This window comes from Sinohyriopsis cumingii, chromosome 13 (genome assembly GCF_028554795.1).
Source record: "Sinohyriopsis cumingii isolate HCF-2022 chromosome 13, ASM2855479v2, whole genome shotgun sequence".
NCBI lineage: Eukaryota > Metazoa > Mollusca > Bivalvia > Unionida > Unionidae > Sinohyriopsis > Sinohyriopsis cumingii.
The window spans coordinates 31,547,854-31,568,705 of record NC_142973.1 but is presented as its reverse complement, the minus strand read 5'-3'; the positions used below and the strand labels follow the sequence as shown (position 1 = coordinate 31,568,705).

Here is a 20,852-nt window from a genome sequence, read left to right as displayed (position 1 = left end):
TTGGTGAATTTCAAAAATTTAATATCAAATCATTACCGAGATGATATTTTGTTGATCACGTAGTTTTATTTAAATGGAAAAAGTTTAGGCAAAAGAGGAATAAATATTTCGTTCATTCTATTTCAGACGCCGCACCATTCATTTGTTGCGCGCAACAAAATAGCCCCAGACGCTATTTGAATTAGCAATGTGCAGTTCTATACCCAGCAAGATTTACAAGTAGAATTCGTTTCCAAATTATAATTCAAAGATCAACTGTCCTTCGAAATCAATAGAATATTTGACACATATTTCATTTCTCATTACTGGATCACCGAGGAAATTCCTGTGTAATGTTATATACTTAGGCTCTTGTAAGGTTAGACGAGCCGTACACATCGATTTAAGTGACAATGGTTGCAATGTTTCGATGTGAAGTGTGTCAGTTTCACTAGTAAGCATTCCAGTTGTTAGATATTCATAAGGATGATTACTGGTTGCAGAAACTCCATATTTAATGTAATGTATGTTGTGACCGGTTATTTGCATTATCTGAATTAGAACAGTACAGTAGAAACATGCACTGGCAAATTTGTTTAGAGTCGAAATTACAACACGTAAGAGGAAACATACCGTGTAAAAATGTTGCGACTGAATAACTTTCTGTCAGTTGGCAGATCGGTTCATATCCATATTCTTAGCTATGTGAGTTTATTTATTCAAATACCGCACGGGTGGCCTGGTGGTTAGAGCGTCCACCTCGGATGCGGGAGTTCGTGGGTTCGATCCCCGGCCGAGTTTTACCAAAGACTTACAATAATGGTAATAACATCTGCATCGCTTGTCGCTCAGCATTAAGAGGTTAGTGTTAGGACTGGTCTGCCTGGTGTCAGGATAATGTGACTGGGTAGGACATCAGGCTACATGTCTACGGCATGATGCCCCAGTGCTAGACATCACTATAAACTGCCATATTGCAGACATCGTAGCGATATGACTGAACAATTGTTAAAGCTACCTTAAAAATCCAAATCAGACAAACGCACATTATTTATTCATATAAGATGACATTTGAACCAGTATTGTCACAGGGTGGATTCCATGTTAAAGGTATCCCGCTCTCCCCCTTCCCCAACCCTTTATCCACTGATAGATACCTTAAGTTTTATTTGCAACTAGACCCTGTGGGAAAATTGGCCATAATTTGACAGACGTGAAAGTTTTACCAATACTGTTTAGACAATAAATTCGAAACATCGCTGCCAAAATGATGATAACAATAATAGGAAAAAAGTACCAAAAGGCAGGGTAAAGAAAGTTTCCACGGTCACAGTTAATTGGCAAAGAGAATACTGCTAAACAGTTTCATGGCTCCAATTAGAATCACATAAAGTGATATGTTAACATGTTATCATATAAAAATATCAAACTGCACACAGTATGTGTCAAGTGTGCCAACTATTTGATTTCGTGTGTACCCATTATTAAATGCGATTTTTAAGATTATACATGATTACACAAGGAAAAGTTTCGAAATTGCTTTACCACACGACATTTATCACATGCATTCGCATATATACGCATATTTGATTCACGCATCTCTAAAATATATGCATTCTCTCTCTCTCTCTCTCTCTCTCTCTCTCTCTCTCTCTCTCGCTGCTATTGGGGGTTTTACCAGCTCTTAGGATCACGCGATTATTAAAGTAATAAAAATCCTTTTAAGGATATATTTCTCATATTTCATATTTATGGAGAGAGAAATCAGCAAGATCCATGACCATTGGTGGGAAAGGAAAGCTGATGAAGTGCAACGTCATGCCGACACTAACAACTCCAAAGAGTTCTACAACTTCATCAAGTCAATCTGCAGCCCTTCAAAGTCTGGCTCTGCCCTCTTGCTTGCTGCATAGGGCAGTACACTAATAAAGGACAAAGATGTCATGAAGGACAGATGGAAAGAACACTTTAGTTAGCTCCTAAACCTTTCCTCATCGGTCAGCCAATCTGTTGTTGACCAAACACCCCAACAGCCAACGCACGACCAACTGGATATTCCTTCAACGATAGAGGAGTTGAGGACGACCATTAAACAAATGAACTGTGGCAGGGCACCTGGAAAAGATACTATCTCAGTGGAGGTGTACCAGGCTCTCAGTGAAAAGACTCTGGAGGCATTCCACGATGTGCTAATCATCATATGAACGGAAGAGGAGATGCCAGACGACATCCGCGACGCATCGATTGTAACTCTCTATAAGAATAAATGCACACGGCGGACTGCAGTAACTACAGAGGCATCTCCTTGCCTTCCATAGCTGGTACATACTTTCTCGCATCATTCTCAACAGGTTTATTCCGGCAATGTCAGACGAAAACCTCCCCGAGTTTCAGTGTGGTTGTCGCCCAGACCGCAGAACCGTTGATATGATCTTTGCAGTCAGACAAGTCGAAGAAAAGTGCCTTGAGCAGAACATGAATCTGTATGCCGTCTTCGTGGACCTGACAAAGGCTTTCGATACAGTCAACAGAGACACACTGTGGATAGTACTCAAGAAGCTTGTTTGTCCTCAGAAGGTTACCAACCTCATCCGGCTCTTCCACGATGACTCAAGAGATTCTCTCAGACGGTGAACCCTCTGAGAAAATCCCCATATCTAACGGTATCAAACAGGGCTGTGTACTCGCTCCGGTACTCTTCATCCTCTTCTTCACACAGGTACTGCTCCATGCCATCCGTGACTTTGATAAGATATCGCCTGGATGGATCAGTGTTTGATCTTTTCGCCTAGCTAAAAAAACACCAAGACGCTAGAAAGACTCATCACTGCAGCACTCTTTGCAAATGACTGTTCCCTCATGGCCCATGAAGAGACTCATCTACAGGCATTCGTGGACAGATTCTCTGAAGCCTCCAACCTATTTGGAATCACAATTAGCCTACGAATCACAGAAGTCCTCTTCCATCCTGCCCCAAACACTGTCCCTTCACAACCCTTCATCACTCATGGCGATACGCTGATGAAGAATGTGGACAGTTTCAAATACCTTGGCAGCACAATATCCAGTGATGTCTCCCTGGACAAAGAGATCACTGCGAGGATCTGAAAAGCCGGTCAAGCACTCGGACGATTCCAAACCAAGGTCTAGCAGCACAAGGACATACGCCTGTCAACAAAGATGAAAGTGTATAATGCAGTTGTCCTCACGTCTATTGTATGGCTGTGAACGTGGACTGTCTACCGAAGGCATATCAGTCATCTGGAACAGTCAGTTGGAACAATTCCAGCAGCGTTCGCCGAGATCCATTATGCAGATAAGTGGCAGCACCAAATCACCAACCAAGAAGTCCTTGATAGAACCAAGACAATAAGCATCGAACACTAATCCAGGCCCAGCTTCGTTGGAATGGCCATGTCATCCGCATGGATCAAAACTGAATCCCAAAGCAGCTGTTCTTTGGCGAGCTAGTCCAGGGCAACCGAAACCAAGTCATCCCTCACAAGAGGAACAAAGACAATCTCAAGACGCATATAAATTGGACAGACCTTAAATCCCACCAGCTCGAGCTCGCTTCCTCAGACAGAAGCCACTGGCGAGCCCTGACCAGAAAAGAATGTTCCACCTTCGAGACTGACCGCCTACAGCGTCTTGCTGCAGCGCGTGAGAGACGTCACAGAGCTGTATCCCAGCCACCACCAAAAACCGGTGTCCCATGCCATACCTGCTACCGCCTGTGTGCATCGTAATCCGGACTCTGGAGCCACATGCGCGTCCACCGTCTATGAGATCGCACTGGTATTTCTCGGCTCGAGAGACTACCAACAAGAAGAAGCAGGATCACGCGATTATAAAAGCAATACAAAACCCTTTATGGATATATTTCTAATATCTCATATTTATATATCTACAAAACTTACAGAGGTTACGGGTCTTATATAACATAAAGATTTTACAGCAAGTCAGCGCTTTAGAGTACATTTTGCTGCTGATATGGAACATATACATTCTAAAGAAATCCATGCAAAGGCAATTGTTCGACATTGTCCATGCGACATTGTCTTTGAATATGTTATATTTCACATAATTCCAGATTCATATGAATACACAAAATACTTCAGCCACAAGACAGTGGTTCATGTCCACCATAAATGTCTTTCTTATCAACTTCTAGATTATGTAATCATTGACTTTGGTAACACAAAATACACAAGCAACGGAAAATAATATCTAAGTTTATTGCTAGTTTCACTGGACTGAAAATTAATATTGCTACACCGTTTCAATTAAAAAAAACTATGAAAGAATTCACATGAACAAAGAAGTTTATACGTACTGACTTGATCCCTAAAAGTGACAACCACTTTATCTGAACTGCTACCATAGACAATTTTATCCACTGGATTTTGGTGGCTTAAGGCAATTTCTAAATGTTTCTTCAGGATATCTTTATCGTCAGTGTTTCTTAGTTCATTTATCAGCACAAATCTGGATTCGGTTATCTCTCTGTTCCGCTTGTCTGTAAGAGATTTAAAAAATTTGTTACCTATGCTATAGAAATATTCATTGACAGTACTTAGAAATAAACGTAGAAACATTCAAATAGGCTTCATAATTATCAGCTTGCTTTAACAAGCAACTTGCTGGTACGTATCTTTTTCATGTCCGTCCATTTGTCTGTAACCATATCTTCATCTAAATAGTTGGAAGGCGATTCACAAATTTGTTACCAGGGTTGTCAATGTGATGTCAATTTGCGAAAGGGGTATAATTGAACTTCTTGCATCACAGTTTCCTGGGAGAGGATCAAAGATCAAATAAACAAATGATATAATTTATTTACATATGTAGTCTTATGACATCATAATTAGCCCTAACTGTTCTGAGTACGTTTTCTTTCCTCCAAAACTAGTTATTTTAGGAGTAGTTGCGACACATAATCGTCTTTGTAAGCTGTAATATTCTGGCATAGCTTGAAGGTAGTCCGTCTATAAAACAGCGCTCTCGATTGTATCAAATATATCTCTACACTTTAGATTGTATGAAATGTATATCTACACTTTAGATTGTATAAAATCTATCTTTACACTCTAGATAGTATATAATGTACCTATACACTCTAGATTGTATAAGATATATATCTACCTTTTAGATTGTATAGAATGTATCTTTACACTCTAGATTGAATAAAATGTTTCTCTACATTCTATACGGTATAAAATGTATCTTTATACTCTAGATTGTATAAAATGTATCTTTACACTCTATATAGTATACAATGTATCTCTACACTATATATTGTATAAAATGTATCTCTATGTCCGTTCAAATGACAGTTCAAAAATCTCTTAGCATCAACATGGCGTGACTAGCATATGAGGTCAGTGTGGGGTACTTCATGTGAAAGGCAAAAATATTGCAAATAAATTTGGAATGTCTGATTTTGAAGCAAACTTAATACATGCAGTCATATGGAAAGAAAATAAAAGATTTACAGGATTTTGAGGTCGATGTATGGGGCGGAATTTGATAAGGAAATGTAATCAAAAGAGTGATAATTTGCCATGTTGATAACTGCTGTTTAACATTTTTTTATACCTGATGTGTAACAATATTATACTTGAGACTAATACGCCATTCAACTCAAAAGTACCGACAACAATATTACATTAAATGGAAAGTTAGTAGAGGGGTGGGGGGCGGGTGTAGACATGGAGAAAGAAAACTTAGGCTGAAGAAAATTAAATTAATACTGAAAACAAAACATGTAAATTAATACTGAAAACAAAACATGTAAATTAATACTGAAAACAAAACATGTAAATTAATACTGAAAACAAAACATGTAAATTAATACCTTTCAGGTGAAGAAAGGAAAATTGATATCAGGAAGGATAAATGATGTCAAATCAAGTTAGTCATGCATTATCCTAACGTCATTTTGACATAATGTACTTTATGAGATCAACTGTCCTGAGGATATCAACACCAACACTTACTCAAAACTTTCAACTAATTAACATGTTTTTTTCTTCTTCTCATTTTAACTTATCTTCGTCACTGACGGTATATAATTTATAAGAAAAAAACATGTGCCTCTTTCATTAAAATTTTCATGAATTCATTTTCTTCCTTGACGTTCTTAAAATAATAAATCTTACAAGCAAAATCCGTAAAATTGTCATTCGTCTCGACCTTTCCAGCAGAGAAAATAATGGCCGATAATCTACGAAATCATATACATTTGACGGTGAAGAAGAAAGAACATGAAGCCTTGTAATTTTTAAAACAAATAAATATTCTTGCGTACAAATGGAAAATGGCTGGAAAGGAAAGTTGAAGAATACGTTTTCAATATCATTGTTCCACGTGCGTGTTAAGGCATTGCTATTTCATGTATATTTATTTTTTCTTTACCGTTTTCTAAGAAATCGTCTTACAATGTAGGAAGAAAGTTGACAAATTAAATAGTTCATTACGAAAAGCAGAGCTGATTCTATGACTAGTGATTACAAGTTCCCAATCATTTTATTACAAAACCCTTTTCTCTCGAGGTCCCGCACACAGCCACGGACAACAAACACATTGCTACAACATACAATTGCTAATAATAGAAAGTCTCTTATCTATATTTTACCACTGACCCACCCCCAAAGAAAGGCATCAACCATGCCCTCACACAGATGTTTATTACACTGGCAACCTATCCACCAAGTTCATTAATTTTTCATCATACATTTTTAGGGAAGAAAAAAGAATTACAGATAGACGGACGGAGGGACAAAAGGAGGGTTTCACCACATGGTCTGCAAAAGTGCGTATAACATCGTTAAACCTTTGGTAGACAGGTATCTGATTTCCTTGCGCCGTTTAAGATGTCTGAACAAATCAGTAATTATTTATTACATAAACAAGGATTTTAAAGAGTGAAAAAGACGCCTTTTTCAGAATATAAAGAAGTTTGACATGTAGCTCTAATTTTTGTCCAATTGGTACAGATCCATGGACCCTCGTTTCCCGGACGTACGTGGTTAATTAAAGGATAATCGTCATAAATTATGGGGATTCTTCACGATAAAAATGCATTTCTTTCTTAAACAGTGTTTGTTTTGTTTGTTTGTTTGTTTTAAAATATCTGATCATTGATTAAGAATCCGTTTGGAAAGTTTTGTAATTACAAAAAATTATCTGATTCGTACCAGCCAAATTTGAAATCTAATGAAGAATGAAGTAATTAATTGCTTTAGGCGCATGTAGCCTAACACCATTGGAAACACAATGCACAAAACTGATGTACTTCGTTCGAAAACAATCAGTTTAGGCGTTTTCAACTTAAGATCAGTTTGAACTTATGACATCAGTTCGTCCATTCGTGGAAAAACTTTTTCATGATGGCATTCCGTATAATTCTACAACATATGTTGACTTGCATGACCTTATTTAAGTGTGTCACAGTCTCCAAGTAGGAGTCGTGAACTTATTATCGCCTCTGCTATTCTATCCAATTTGCGTTTCATTTTTTAAATGTTTCATATCTTTGCATCCAGTTGCATGAGAAATATAAAAATATAAAGAGAGTGAATACAAACCCAAGCTTTAACTGAACTTCGACCTAACAAAGCATAATAGCAAAAAATTCAGTAACATTCTCTCTGAAAGTAATATTATGTTAAGAGTCTATTTAGTGAGAGCTACACGTTAAATGGTTTGCATAGAACGTTTAACGACACTAAGAAGCTTTACCATTAAAGCACATTTTATATCAATATCTTATAAATGTTGTTCTTTACATGTATATACTTTATGCTAAGAAAATGATTTTCAAAAAGTTTAATACATTTAATCAAATCAATGCTTTAAGGTACGTGTCACTGTATTTTCATTTTAAAGAGAGTTTAACTTCTATTAAATTTTCTTGATTCAACAAAGGTACTGAATATTTTAAAAGGTATTGCAATCAATCACGAATTTCGTGTGGGGAACACAGCTGAAATTTACTATGGAAACGACAAGAAATCGTGCCATGTACAACTTTAAAAAAGTGTCTTTCAGTTAAAGTATAGAAACATGTTACAAATTTTCTATACATTTGTGTAGAACTATAGAGAAATTGGCGGTGAGATTTTAACTTTTCCTACGATTGTAATCATTTAATTGACGGTAACTTTGGTTGAAAAGAGCCTTTGTGACCTGAACTGGACGAAACTATCATATTAAACGAAGCGTTGTTTTATAAAGAAACAAAATGTACCACTAATTATACCTGGTTGTAGCTGGTCTGCATCTTCAATATGGACTGTAGCCTCCATTTGGAATAGTTCAAGCAAAAGCCATGCTTGTTTATTGGGGTCTGCTAGAGGACTGTCTGTCTCCTCACTACAGTCTTCTGTTATGTTGTGCGTCAGATCTCCTGTTTTAGACCAACGAAGATGAAAGTGACCTTGGTATATTTCACTTTTTATCAAGGTCTCTCTAAACCAAATCTTGGATGGTTCGGCATCTAGTTTCTCTACACGCAACTCCTTTGAAAGTTCACTAAAGTTTTTCATATCATCTGGCGGTTTGGTCAAAACCCCAAAACGAATGAACACAAAACCATGTACATCGTGCAGAAAATCTGCACAAATCTCAAAGGTTTTCTCACTGGATAACGGATATTCCACAATGCAGGCCGCTGACAGAAAACCCTCTTTTAAATATGCAGTACACCCTTCATCACTGAGTTCAATTTGCTCCCCATGTTTGGTATGAAATGTCATATCCTTGTCCTCCAGTAAAAGTTTAAGTTTCACTTCCACATCTCCGTGTACAATCTCAAAGAAAACCCAAACATCGGCCGAATCTTTCACGTTGCCCTCTAAAACTTTTTCTTGGTGTTCATCCATGTTCTCGTAGCAAATTTTCATGTGATCTCCATCCTCCATTAAATGCAATTTTTTACACAAATATCCTTTCGCCAATGTTTCTGAAAACAATGGGTCACGATCCACAATATTGACATCGTTTGGGTCTGAGTGTCTTATACCAATATTGACATACCCCTTCTTCAAAAAAGAAATTTCTAGTGTCTGTCCAAGTTTAATTGGTTTGCTCGTAAACACAACATTGTCTATGCTACCCTTATCATTCTGCCGCCATACAGCTTTCGTCTGCCCTTCCAGAAGTTTAATGTTGTGTCCATGAACATTATGAAATTTTAGCTTGTTTAATGCAAGCTTAGTAGGTTTGGGCTGTTGTCCAGCTGGACTTTCTATTGTACGAAATAAAGAAAAAAATTAATATGAGAAAAATAAAACGTATTATAAATATTGCACCAGATACAATTTTCTAACAGTAGTACCAAATACGAGATATAATACACACACCTTTTGATTAAACGGCCCTTGTACATTTTATGGTAATTAGATGATGTGGCAAATCAACACCATATATCAGAGTCATTGTAATCTTGACCTCTCAGCTGAAGAACGCTTTCTTAATATATTAACAAGTTGTCTTTTATGTTTTGGTGTCAATTTGTGCTGTGTAAATAGTTTTGTTTATTTTTTTCTCAACATAAATATTATCCACTTCTTTTGTCACAGCGATCTTGACTTTCAATATTGTCGCAATAATAATTAAAACGTTTCTTTCTTATCACACGTGCAAGTCATCCATAAGATGTGGTCAATGTATGTGGTCTCAAACTAAATTGCTATACTGAAACCAGTATTTCTTTCCTCATATTTAACTTACCGTAACCATAATCTTTGACCTTAACGGCCGAGATGCATAAGTTTCTTTCTTAACTCAAGTACCCAGTTATCTGAATATTTAGCAACGGAACTTTTGATTAGCAACAAACGTTATGGTACGGAAACTATTAGTTGAGTCACAATGACCATATCCGTTGGGCATTTGATAATGAAAACAATGGACCATGTTGTTTGAAGTGCAGGCCATAAACAACTTGTTGTTGAGGTATGTTGTCTGCAACAAAAGACAACGTGAAGAAACCATTATTCTTATATAAGTCGCGGTGGCCTCTTAACGCCAAAAGCCAGCTTCTTCTTTCTCTAATCAACACAACTGCAGTGAAACGTTTATATCCCATCAGTTGATCCCACGAGTTATATTTCCCATATCTAATACAAAGCCATCATACTAAAATCTGCTTTTAAAAGATCCTTTAAAGGTTTTGTACAATCAATTCTGAAATGAAAAGGTTTAATGAGTCACAGAAAAAATATGCTGAAACGCCTGGTTGACGTGTAAGAAACTCGCTGAGATGCCAAGTAATTAACATTTGTAACTAATTTGTATATGTAACTGACACAAGTGATATTAACTCGGGTTATAAGAAACAGCCTAAATTTATTAAACAAGTTCATATCACGCGCCACATTGACAGAAACAAAGATGTCAAGATACCGATTAATTAACATACCACAGGAATAATAGTAGCTCTGGTTATATGAGACAACCTACTTTATTACATAAGCTAGTATCAGGCTTTACGATGACACGGAAGAACGTCGATGAGAGGCCTGATTTAAATTATATTAACTCGGGTTATATGATAATTAACATAATGTAACTGACGTTAACTCAGATTTATGTGGAAAAACTATTAAACAAGCGAGTATCACATGCCAAATGGAAAAGGAAGAAATTCGTTGTGATGCCAAGTAATTAACATAACTGATATCAATGATAATAACTCTAAATTGGTATGTGTTTTTCGTTTACCGCAGGACGTTCCATTGAGTTCGCACCCTCCCTGCTGCTATAATTAAATCATTATTATATCAACAAATATTTTATCAAGACTTATACGATATCGTGATCGAGGGTCATGTAAATTTATTATTATAAATCCGCGCGGGTAATTAAATCATCACTGATAAGATAATGTCACTAGCTACGGAATCTTACACAGCTAGATTAGCTCGAGAGCGACTAGAAGCAATAAAGAAATTTCTTCCTGTTTGTGATTCTGTGTGGCGAAAACTACAAGAACGACAAAAACCTCAGGTTGAATTTGCAGAAGGTGCAGAACAATTGCTGATATTGCTGGCCATATTCAAGTAACCTGAAGAACCACAACCTGTGCCAAGGGCTAGAATTAAGGTTTTAGATAAATTCACACCCGAATGTATTGCCGCTATCAGAGACTCAAAACAAATACTTGATATTGCCGCGTTTGGATATTATGAAAAAGATAAATCTGTAAAATCCGAATATGTTAAAACAATGATATATGGCGATTGGATTAGGGATGTATATTGCATCTATGTTAACATTCCGCAAATCAAATCTGAGGAATATGTTAATAATTTTAAGATCTTTAACCGGACAATATATGAGCATATTAAACGATCAGCGCTGGAAAGGAGACAAAGAGAAGAAGAAATTGAGCAGAAACTTGAAAAAGTAAAAGCAGAAAGGAAACAAATGGAAAAAGAAATGAGGTTAAAAAGTGGAGAGACTGAAAAATGAAGGGAAACAAAAAGATGACGATTTGGAATTTGAGGAAATTAGACAAGTGAGAAAATTACGTTCACCAAGTAAGAAAGAATCAAAAGAAACACCTGGAAGTGGTCTTGTTACTCGAGGAACTGGTCTTATTGCTTGTCCTAATAATGTTCTTGCCGACGTATATAGATTAGGAATTCTGATTGGAGGAAAACATGCTGGAAATAATTCTCCAAAAATCATTAATGAAATATCTGATATTTGCCGAAGATTATTTGCAGGTGATGTTATGGACATTAATGTTTATTGATCTCTCATCGATGAAATTGCTGATGATTATTACAGTGATTAGACAAATGAAGAACAAATAAGATGATTATACATAATGCTCATCGCGGACCGATCATGATCAGAGTTATAAACTCACGATTACCAACTTACGAAGCAATTTACGGCGATGGCCTCGGCGATGTTGTTAAATGTTTATTTGCTAAGATAGCCCGAAAGCAATACCGAATGCAAAACAACTAGGCATGAAATCTATTGATATTATTCGTGGAAAAATTCCTGGAGCCATTGGTGATGTTGCCGATAAAACATTTTCGGCGATCAAAGATAGACTAACACGATTAATACGACGAAATCCTCAGCCATCAGTGAAACTGGCCAGCACTGAAGATATGCCTGCAAATGTCAGTAAGATAATAAATCAAGCTGCAAATAAAAAACTATCAGAGTTGACTGAAGAAGCAGAAAAAAATAAAACTTCATGTTTTATTTCAGGAAGTGGTCTTCGTGTTAGACGATAATAATTATAACAAAATGTTCAAGCGTATATCTGATCCCACATTTGACATGGATGCGCCAGTTCTCAAGGATGAATCCATACGCGATTATCAATACTATTCTTACGACGCACGACAAACAAATCAGCTTGGACGAATTGAATTACAAGTTCAAGATACAAGCAGATATTTCTTACGTTCTGAAGCGTTTACTGAAGTAGAAGGGGAACTTTTGAAAGTTGATAATACAGAATATAATGCCAATGATAGAAATTGTTTCGTTAATAACGGCATCATGGCGTTGTTTGACAGTGCTACGTACATGATTGATGGAAAAATATTCAAAAAGACGTCGATGTTTCTACAAAAATAATAGGTCTAGCAAGATATTCTGATGATTATACAAGATCAGCTGGCCCGTCAATGGTGATTGCTAAAGACACTTCTGATTTCCTGACAACAGACAGTATAATATAGGACTTTGATTTCCTGACAACAGACAGTATAATATAGGACAACCAAGAAACCAACACCGCTGATGTTGGTTCCCAACATGTAATGATCACCGTTAATGCACGCTTCAACTGAGATTTTACAACACGTCGATCAATGTTATGAGGTAATAGAAGATTTTCATGCGTAATTCCACTGTCTTACATCTTTGGATTTTGTAGAAACGTTAGAAAGGTAAATTTCGGAGCCAAGCATACAGTTGTACTTGTAATAAAAGCTACTGACGATGATGCTATCTGGTGAGAAGGTGTTGGCGTTGATGCTGGTAAAGTATTGCTAACAAAACTTTCGTTGTGGATGCCGATAATAACTTCAATGATTGCCGCAGAACAACAGTTACACTCTTTTATGGTTTCAGGTGGTGAATCATTATTATCATGCTTAACAACAACTACAGACAGTGTTCTAAATACTGTTAATGGTTTTTTTTTACGTGGCATATAGCATTTCAGCAAGGTGTTTATTTTCATTGTTTTTCAAAATACTAAACCAGTAAATTGGCGAGAAGAAAGTCTAATGATATTTGACAAACTTGGGGTTTCTGAAGTTTTACTGAGGATAAATGGATATCAAGAACCAGCTGAAGATATATTATTCAATTTTGAATTACATCATGTAGCAAGTGCATATAATCGGGTAATGACATTTATGGGACGTGATCAAAATATAGATACTGGTTTGCAAATATTACACCTAGATTTTACAAATCTGTATCTGATTTATTACTTTTCGCTGGAACATCTTGATTTGTATAGACAATCTGTCGTTCATATTCACTTTCGAGCTCGAGTAAAAAGAGACGCTGAACTCTTCCTAATTACAGAGCAGTCGCTGTTATACCTATCGACAAATCAATGTTGTTTGAAGGTGTTGGTGGAGGAATGAGAGTTATTACTGTCCCAGTTGAAAATATGTAACATCGTTTACAAAATGATGTGTAATTAGATCACCCAAGATATTTATAATGTCATATCATCATGTTAGTGTTAGTCTGACTCCTGGTCAGATTAAGAAAAGTCAATCAAATTCAGCAAAGAACTGCGGAATGAAAATATCACTAAAGCGAGATCAAATTACAGGTGGTCAAAATAAATTATCGTTATCAGAATGTCAACATAAACATTTCAATAGCGCTAAACAATCAAAAACAGGCGTTAAACTTAGTCTCTCTGCCGGTAAGATTAAATACACAATTAAAACAGGTGGCATATTTCCACTTCTTGCAGCTATACCAGCGTTGATAGCCGCTGCAGTTCCAGCTGTTGCAAAAGCAGCCGCACTTGGTGCTGTTGAAATCGCTGCTGCAATGGCATTAAGGAAAGCAACAGGAAAAAGATTTTAAAAAGAGGGAAAGGTCTAAAATTACCAGGAACCCCTTATCGATAAGGAAAAGGTCTGAGACTTCCAGAAACACTTCGTTAAAGGCAAAGCGTTTTCTTCCAATGTCCAATTTTGATTTACTCGATGCTGCTAAAAAAATTAAATAAAAAAAATTTTCAGAGGTGTTTTTATGCGTGATTAATTGCCAAAACAACCAAATAATGTTGAAACCGGTATCATTAATCTTGATAAAAGTTCTCGCCGCGGTAATCATTGGGTTGCATACGCGACTGATCCACGTGGACTTGTTTATTTTGATTTGTATGGTTGGCTCCACCAAAAGAATTTATAAATTACGTAAACACAATAAAAGCTCCAGTTTGGTATTGAACATTACCAATACAAACAATAACAGATCTGCCAATATGCGGCCGTGAAGTAATTGCTGTAGTCGACGCTGTATCGAGATCAACATTACCAGCTCATAAGGTCGTGCACGATTATACAAGTAGACGATTTAAATAGATCTTAAAGTATAATGGTAGATATTTACGGATGATCTTCCTCTAAACAAACACAAAAACCGACGGAATAACACATGGAAATATAAGTTAACAGATTAGTGATGAAATATCTGAATGATTCAATTTTGCAAATGTAGATCCAAACGAAGTGGTTATATTTCAAGACAAGCAAGGAAAATTAAAAACAAGTATAAAAAAATTTCATTAAAAAAGATATTGTTGTTAAAATGAATGGAGTAACTGAAAATAGCATATATGTGTTTGATATTAATGAAAAAATTAAGCATGGTGTTATTATGTGAACGATATTAGATAATATTCATGGTCGAGTACAAAAATTTGGTGATACAATGACTGGCAATCTCAATATGGCTAGTAATACCATTGCATATTTTAAAGAACCATTAATAGACGATGAAGCTGCAACAAAAAGATACGTGGACAATAGAAACCTTCCAGTGATGAACTCGTTACTTTCAGTTAATGATACAATAACCACATTTAAATCTGATTATTCTACTCACGTGAACCTATTTTTGAATTAACGCAAAATAATAAATTGATTTATTGATGAGTTCTTTAAACAACAAACATTTATTTGTATTAAACTCTCCGAAATCAAAAGGATCCCCGACAGTTCAGAGTATTCGGTAGCGTCTGGACAAGAATTATGGTCACCACCTAATTAATCTATCAAACTTCGCGCTGATGTTACCGGTATATACCAGCTCCCAGTACTTGGTGTTACAACATTTATAATATCTACCACAATTTCTCGGCGTTATCCTCTGATTCCGTCAGGTGGATCTATGTTAGTGATGCTGAAGCAAAACGACGAGGAAATATGTACTATGGAACCGGAAGAAGAAAAAAATCGACATGATTTACAATTGGTGTCTAGAATTAGTCGCTCAATTTCCACCTAACTAAAATATAATGAGCACCCCAATCAACGTTCAGAATATTAGATACAATCAAGTACGTGAATGGCAAACAAAATTAAAAAAATCATTGACGAATATACTGTAAAGGTATATAAAAAAAATATCACAGACGTGTAGTTGCTGTTGACGTAACTGTATATTCAGTGTCGGCTGTTATTGCTGGAACCGTCGTATTATTATCAACAATAACAATGATGGTGACAGTAGTTGTGACAATTTGTGTTTCAGCTGCAACAACAATTGCTGGCCTTCTTAATATCATCGCAAAAATATGCACGTGTACAAATGCAAAATTGCATGAAATTATGTAGTAAAATGACATGCATCGACTGTAGCAAACTCCAAATTATCTTCGTTAATATCAGCAAGTCTTAACGATGGAGAAATATCAGATTGTGAGTTTGCAGAGATGATCAAAATTTATGAAGAAGCAACGACTGTGATAAAATCCACGTCTGATTTAGATAATAATAATAATAATAATAATAATAATAATAATAATAGTAATAATAATAATGATGATGATGATGATAATAGTAGTAGTAGTAGTAATAATAATAATAATAATAATAATAATAATAATAATAATAATAATAATGATGATAATAATAATAACAATAATACTAATACTAATAATAATAATAATAAAAGTAATAATAATAATAATAATAATGTCAACCCCACTAACGTCGTCGAATGAGCTACTACAACAGACTGTCGTTAATATAACTCAGTCGAAAACCACGATATCAGTAAGCTCAAACAGTCCTAAATTTAGTGTCAACTTTCCAACTTCATTTCCAGTAAAAGAAATATGTTGAGGACAATTACGAGTATATTACAGTTGGCCAAATATCAGATCAAAATCATATGGTGGATTACCAGCAAATAATTCACTTGTTTTTACAAACAAAAATAAACCAGATGAAACACCAGACTGGAATGTTGTCGGCGTACCTACAGGTAGTTATTACATTGAACAAATCAGTGATGAATTTCAGCGCAGAATAAAATCAATAACGAGAAGAGAATTAAAAATAGCTAAAATACTTCACGAACCAACTTTATCGGCCGCGATAGAAATAAATTCACCAGATTACGTCGTTGATATTTATCAGTCATTGATCAGATCCGTGTTTGGGTGGCCTGAGATAGCTCATGTTTATCAACATCCGCATGAACCAAAGTTAAATGAATTTATTACAAATAAAATAAATATATAACAACCCCAAAATATCGAAAGATATTTCAGTGGAATGGAACTCATGGTATATATAATATTTATGATTTTCGTGATGAGTTCAGATATTTGGACGTTTATAAAATGTATTCCGATCCCATTAATACTGGGATCAATTAATAAATCAACAAAATACAAAACTTATTTTTGTCCGTATCACAGTACTATATTGATGATATAAAACAACATATCATTTAAACAATACAACATCTAAATCAAGTAGAATCGGATTATGATTATGTTAATGACACTTTTATTAAAAAGAAGCATTTAAACACGCTGTTTCTTTCCCCCGCCCTAGAAAACCATTTATCAATTGATATTAAAAATAGAAGAAGAGTAAAAAGGACCAGGTGATTTTCCATTTGCTGTAACCAAATTTAATAAAGAGGAACTAAAAATAATAATAATGAAAATTTTCTTAAAATCGTTGAGTCACGGAGAAATATAGCCCCACCAGCATTTCTTCTCAAGTATAACAATGATCCATACGGAGGCGGGCGTCATATTTCACCAGGAGTTGTTAATATTACATCAACGACCGCAGTTTATCTTGTATGTGATGCAATTGATTTCAGCTATCAAATAGATCTTGAAAAATCTAGTCAGGCTCAACAAGGATATATTTTATATACCTTCACACAGCAAATACCTCCTGGAGATTTGATTGGTGAAAAAACCGAGCAATCCGGTTTATCTACGGTGTCATAATAATTTATTGTGAAGAATACATTTCAAACTTACTGACCAATCCGGACACTTAATTGATTTTCGTGGATAATTTCTGAATATAAATTTATATGTAAGATGGTAGAAATATTCTGAAAGTCACAGAATTATTTATTTAAATTTGAACATTTTTAAAAATCGGATTTTAGTCGTTTTCTGTTGAATTTTGTTTTTTTTTTCTCGCCTATTTTAGTCGATTTGTCAATGAAAATCAGGTGTGTTTTTTATGTTTAAGTTCGATCTTGGGGATGGACCCCCACTTCTTTTGATGAAAAACTCGCGATTATCGCCACCGTCGACAGATGTCAGTAACGGGTTTCGATCGTCGGACCTCTAGTATGAGAATCCATCACTTTAGCATTGTACCACTTACACATCTTACAGATGTTGCAGAATTTATTATAAATTCACTGTCACAGTACTGAATAATTACAACGTGGATTTATTTCTGATTTTCCAGAAAACATTTTATAATTATAATCCTGCACTGACAAAGTCAAAGTTGAAATTCATCATTTCAATTATAGCCGTTTTGCTTCTACTGGAATGTACATCTGTAAGGGTTGAAATACTGTATTACAAAATAGATTTAAAAGTAGCTAACGTAATGTTGTGTGGTTAATTTATAGTTGTTTATTCTTTTGTTGTTCATTATTATTATCGCTGATAAAATCTAGATGATGCAAGAAACTTGACAAATATAGAAAAAGGGATAATGTTTCTTAACAAAATCAACAAAAGAACATTATTAGTAAAAAAAAGTATTTGCTTGAATTACAGGCTCTACCTTATCTAGCAGAGTTATTCCCCTTAACGTATATCACCGCCGACGTCATAAAAAACATTAAAGTACTCTGGCTTACGATGGAATTATGCCCTGAACTATGATACCTTTGTTTGTATTGCTTTGAAAATACCGATTTGGTTATATTATTTGCAATACGATGGGGAAAAATGAGCTCAACGGAGAAAGAAAATTACAGAGTTATATCTTTTACTGAGGTCATTTGCAATATCTACAGAGTTACTCTACAAGAGAAACAGAGTTATCTCCCTTCAATAATGCTGACATTTTATAGTAATTTATATATTTGTCACACCAATTATAAAAGCTTCAGATTTATCGATGCAGAATATAAACAAAAAATCAAATCAATAAATAGCAATTATAATATTAGTAGGAACTACAGGAGATAACTTCCTTCAACGAGAATTAAACCTTTTATTCTGTTTCTATTTTTTCGAAAAGACCGATTTGGTAATATTATCTGCGACATGTTTTACCAAACGCACTGAAATATCAAAATAATTACTAGCTGCGTTCATTAATTGAAATATTATTTCTTCGCCATTTTCTGTATTCACAGACTTAAAGAGTCTTGCAATTTTTTAATGTTTGCCAGTATTTCCAAATCTGCTATTCTGGCCTTGTGTAATGGCTTGCAAATTAATTAAAGAGTTATCGAGTTTCTGCTTATTAATATGATCGATCACAAGAACGTCTTCGAGTACCCACCCAAAACATTCGTAGACGACCCTGTCACAGGAATAATGTTATAACCTTTAGTATTGATCATGAGAATATCAGAATTAGTGACATTAACAACTGGTTTTTAGTCGACAGTGTTTGTTGATACCATCACGGGAAGCCTCATGATGATGGGATGTCTCACAAATTTTCTTTTGCTCCATTTATATAGAATATTGTTTGTTTAAATGATTATATATCTAAATTCTTTTTTTTAAAATCTAGCTAGATAACCTTTCACATTTCTTATAACCTTATCATTATCGGTGTTATTTTTTTATCATAATATCTTTTGAGCTCTATGTATTTTAGACCATCACATTTCACACATAACTGCATAAAACCAACAGCACATTTCAAACACGTTTTTGGTCCATAACGTCCTCTCCGTACACTTTGTAAATGAAGTCCGCAAAATTCGCGTACACAAGAATTGTAACAAGGAGCTGTTTTGACCGCTCCGTGGCCTAGTGGTTGGAGCGTCCGCCTCGGAAGCCGGAGGTCGTGGGTTCGAACCCCGGCCGAGTCATACCAAAGACTTACAAAATTGGTACTAACAGCTGCCTCGTTAGGCGCTCAGCATTAATAGGTTAGTGTTAGGACTGGTCGGCCTGCTGTCAGAATAATGTGAGTGGGTGGGGCATCATACTACATGTCTACGGCATGATGCCCCAGTGCTAGACATCATTATAAACTGCCACATCGTAGCGATATGACTGAAAAATTGTTAAAGCTACGTTAAAAATCCTAATCACACATACATCACACTAACAAGGAGTTGTAGAACCTATCATTAACCAATTGCATTTATATTTGTTGGAGTCATTAGATATACAATAATATTTCAATTTAAATATATATTTGTCTTAGTTATAATATGGAAGCATTTGAGAGATTATCTACAATCGAGCTTTCTAAAGCAGATTCGATGTTGACAGAAGAACTCCTGACTTGCCGAGGAGAGTTCTGGTTGATTCGACGAAATCTCTGATAATAAGTATTCGTGACGCCATGAAAGAATTTCGTGACGATGGTGCATCTCATGTGTGGTCAACATTCAGAATTATTAACAATAAAAATGTTATCGATGCTACAATGAACGATGATGGAACGGCGACGATTATTAATTATCTCGACAATCAAAGATATTGTTTCAGAATAAAATGTATTGCGGAAGTAGACGATACTTGGATTATCCTTGACACACGTGACCCTGTCCGTGTTCACACCGGAAATATTATGTTAAATAAAAATTCCAAAGAAATATTGACTAACAGTATTATGAGCGAGTGTATCCTGTGACCGCAGATATTTATGACAAACCCAGCGTTAATGATCTCCAACCAAAGAAATTATCGTCCTTGACATTAAATTGTGTATCCGAGCGAATTACAGAACACTTCGCAAACGCGATACGTGGAAACAAACTAACAGATCTACGACGAGAAAGAAAAAATGTACAAATTGGCTGAATCAGTCAGTAATTAAAAAGCTACAATAAACGATGTTGCTAAGTTAGAAAAAAAGACTAAAATTCCCAATAATAGTAAAAACAATGACCGGAGAGATTGTGTACGAGCCAAAATATTTATCGAAAGGAGCTCCGATAAATATAGTTGATCACAATGCGCATGCTTGGAATTCTGCGGTGATAATATTGCCACAAGATGGAACTGTTAAATTTTATAACGGTGTTGTGTTTGATTTTATAAACCAAAGAAGTAAGAACGATCCTGTATCAGTATGGTTAATTTAAAGTTAAGATGATGGAAACTATGATCAATTTGTACGGCCTACTAGAGATATTTATCGTACAGAATCTCTCCATGAAGAAAT

At 35.4% G+C, this 20,852-nt stretch overlaps 1 protein-coding gene across 1 annotated transcript in view; it reads right to left on the bottom strand.

Annotated features, from left to right (window-relative positions):
• Positions 1 to 20,852, bottom strand: part of LOC149785145 (uncharacterized) — a 35,459-nt gene that overhangs the window by 6,372 nt on the left and 8,235 nt on the right. The window contains exons 2-3 of the mRNA XM_089978930.1: positions 8,243 to 9,229; positions 4,316 to 4,498 (exon numbers count right to left, since the gene is read on the bottom strand). Coding sequence (XP_089835056.1) covers positions 4,316 to 4,498; positions 8,243 to 9,229 — 1,170 coding nt within the window. The remainder of the gene's footprint in view (positions 1 to 4,315; positions 4,499 to 8,242; positions 9,230 to 20,852) is intronic.